This window comes from Bos taurus, chromosome 21 (genome assembly GCF_002263795.3).
Source record: "Bos taurus isolate L1 Dominette 01449 registration number 42190680 breed Hereford chromosome 21, ARS-UCD2.0, whole genome shotgun sequence".
In the NCBI taxonomy this organism is placed as follows: domain Eukaryota; kingdom Metazoa; phylum Chordata; class Mammalia; order Artiodactyla; family Bovidae; genus Bos; species Bos taurus.
The window spans coordinates 34,750,542-34,753,780 of NC_037348.1; the positions used below are offsets into that span (position 1 = coordinate 34,750,542).

A 3,239-nucleotide genomic window follows, 5' to 3' on the forward strand; every position below is an offset into this window, starting at 1 on the left:
CTAAATGAAGCAAGGAATCTCATCTCCAATATTTCTCACATTCTTGCTGAAGAAGGGGTCTCAATACACAATCACCCTGGTGATCTAATATGAACCACGCAAAGACTTTCTTTGATCTATCATCATGAGGCCCAGGTTTCTGGGGCTCAGGCACCTGAGGGCTTAAGGACTGGCTGATGCAACCACCTGCCTTGATCCCTACCCCACCCAATGGATGAAAACTTACCAGAGGTTTTAATTAAATACAAATAAACAGTCCACTCTGACTACAAAAAAGTGGTTTGAGGCTTTCAGATAAGGCTCACGTGACAAAGGCCAGAACATGGAAAGGGACAACTCAGGGTTAAAAGACCAGAAGGAAGCAGCAGCTGCTCAGATCTGGGCAGTCTTCCTGGAGAGATGGTCCTGTTCTTGCTCCTGGTGGCCCTTCTGTCCCCTACTGGGGAGGCAGGTGAGTGACGATCCCACTCTCAGAGGCCCAGTCCCACCCCACATGAACAGACCTGCTCAGATGCTACACTCATGCACAGCCTGGGCCTGGTCCATCTAAGAAAATTTCTGAACTCAGGGAAACCTTGATCCCATCTCCCCTGTTCAAACTTTGGCTCCATGAGCACAGCGGGCAGGCTGGAATCTTTCTTTCAGGGAAAATCATCGGGGGCCACGAGGCCAAGCCACACTCCCGTCCCTACATGGTGTTTCTTCAGTTCAAGATTTCAGGGGAACCTCAAAGATGTGGGGGATTCCTTGTGCGTGAGGACTTCGTGCTGACAGCAGCTCACTGCCTGGGAAGGTGAGGAGCAGTGCCGGGCCCCCACCCCTCTGTGGAGCCCTCCCAGGGAACCCTCTTAGGAGCTGCAGACCTGTGCCACCAGGTAACGTAGGAAGCTATTCAGAGGACAGGTGAGCACTGGGGAGAGAGGGACAGGTCAATGCCAGTCGCGCATGGAGAGAAGGGACTGATCAAACCTGGAACATAAGGAAGCCAAGGTTGTGGCCTGGAGCCCACAGTGCAAATGTGAGAAATTCATGTTTTCCTTAGAGACAGTCAAGCTCGAGCAGGACTGAAGACCCTCTGTGGACTACCACCCTGCCCAGGCTGCCAGGGAGCAGACAGTTTAGGGATGCTCAGCCCCAGGGCCCACCGCCTAGTATTTCGCCACACCCTCCTCCACCCTGCCCCAAGTTTGGCCCTGTCCCAAGCTGTGCTCTTTCCTCCTGGCTCCTGGACCAGTTCTCCTGTGATGCCGCCTCTGTTTCTGCTCTCTGTGCAGCTCAATCAATGTCACCCTGGGGGCCCACAACATCATGGACAGAGAGAGGACCCAGCAGTTCATCCCAGTGAGAAGACCCATCCCCTACCCACGCTATAATAAGACTTGGGCCAACGACATCATGTTACTGCAGGTGGGGCACGAGGCTGCACTGACTCTGGGACACTTCCTTCCTGGGGTTCTGCATCCCCCATGACCTCATTCTAGACCCTCCTGTATGACCCCTTCTGTGGTCCCAGAGCTGTGAAGAAGGCAACCCCATTAATGTCCTGCAGTCTCTATGGGCCATCAGTGGGTAAGAATGCCTTTCCTCTGCTTTCAGCTGATGAGGAAGGCAAATGTGACCACTGCTGTGAGCCCCATCAGTCTGCCCAGGGACTGGGATACAGTGAATCCAGGGATGCTGTGCAGTGTGGCTGGCTGGGGGCGTCTTGATGTGGATATGTCCCGCACAAAGAAACTACAGGAGGTAGAGCTTGAAGTCCAAAGGGCCGAGAAATGCACCTCTCGCTACAAATATTACAGTACCACCACCCAGATATGTGTAGGGGACCCGAGAAAGAGGAAGAGTTCCTTTAAGGTGAGCTCCCTAGTGTTATCCATGCAAAGCCTTGGTCTCTGGATCTGGGGCCATGGGAACGAGCTCTGTCCTGTGTCCCCAGCCTGTCCTCCTGTCCAGTCTCTGTCTGGGGTCCCTGGGGGATGGACATTGCCTCTAAGTCACATATGGGCAGAGGCTTCCTGTGGGAGGAGGTGGATTGTCAGGGCCAGATTGAAATCTCAGGACCAAGAAGACCCTTTTATCAGCCAGGGCCCCTAACAGGGACCACCCACCCCAGGGTGGCAGGGAGAACAGATCCAAAGAAGATGAGCTCAGCCCTTGCCCTCTCTGCCCACAGGGTGACTCCGGGGGCCCACTTGTGTGTAATGGTGTGGCCCAGGGCATTGTGTCCTATGGAAAAAAGGATGGGACACCTCCAAGGGTCTTCACCAGAATCTCAAGCTTTCTGCCTTGGATCCAAAAAACAATGAAACAGTACGAACTTGAGGGACCAGACTGAGGTTTCTCCAAGGACTGATCTGTCCATCTTCCCTGGGATGGAGGCACTGGGCAAAGTGGTTAGGCTGGCTGAAACTTAATAAACTTCCATCTCTTGAGCAGAAATCATGGATTTGTCCTTCACTTACCTAAACATATTCATTCAGCAAAGGCCGTGTCTGACCTGTTTATAGTTCTGATCTGTTACTGGCTTCCACCTCCAATACACCACCCTGTTCCAACTCTGGAATAAAAACTCCTGCTGCACTGATAGTCAGCTCCCTCCAGTCACACGTCCTCAGTGCCAGCTCCCTCTCCAGGCTAACCATGAGCTCCATCAGAGTAGGGAAACCCCTCTGAGGACTACACAACCCTCTTCTTGACAACCCTCGTGTCTCATCCATACACCTTCTTCCTCATCCACACCTACTCCCCTCCCCCCTAATCCCAGTGCCCTGGGGGAAAAGAAGAGAATCCAGATTTGGAAGGAGGGCCACATGAGGTTGAGGGTTGAGGCAGAGGGGCACTTGTCCACCCTAACAGAAATGGGGGAGGTTTACAAAGGTGTACTTCACCCCATGCAGTGTTCCTCCCTGCATCAGAGCAGGCAGAGCTCAGAAGCCTGAGAAAGTTCCAGGAGGCCTTCAGTATTCCTAGACCCAGCTTGAGTGCCTGTCACAGCCCTGTCTTGGAGTCCTGGGCCCAAGGCCCTGTGCAGCCTCTGGTGTCCTGAGGGCACATCCTCCTTCAGCCTCAAGTGACCTTGAGGGGGCTCTTCCACCTTGGGCTGACCAGCCACTCCCCACCTTCATCATTCCCATGTGTGTTTGTGCATAAATATATTTATCTCCAAAGGAAACTCACTCTAAAGAAAATCATTGGTTTCAAGGTATCCTAAAGTTTCAAAGAGTATCTATAGCCTATAG

At 52.9% G+C, this 3,239-nt stretch overlaps 1 protein-coding gene across 1 annotated transcript; it reads left to right on the forward strand.

Annotated features, from left to right (window-relative positions):
• The first annotated feature begins 370 nt into the window (after positions 1 to 370).
• LOC505326 (mast cell protease 1A) lies at positions 371 to 2,424 on the forward strand. The gene is made up of 5 exons (XM_002696687.6): positions 371 to 451; positions 646 to 793; positions 1,275 to 1,407; positions 1,597 to 1,854; positions 2,174 to 2,424. The coding sequence occupies exons 1-5, from the start codon at positions 400 to 402 to the stop codon at positions 2,333 to 2,335; spliced, it is 753 nt and encodes a 250-aa protein (XP_002696733.1). The 5' UTR covers positions 371 to 399; the 3' UTR covers positions 2,336 to 2,424.
• The last annotated feature ends 815 nt before the right edge of the window (positions 2,425 to 3,239 follow it).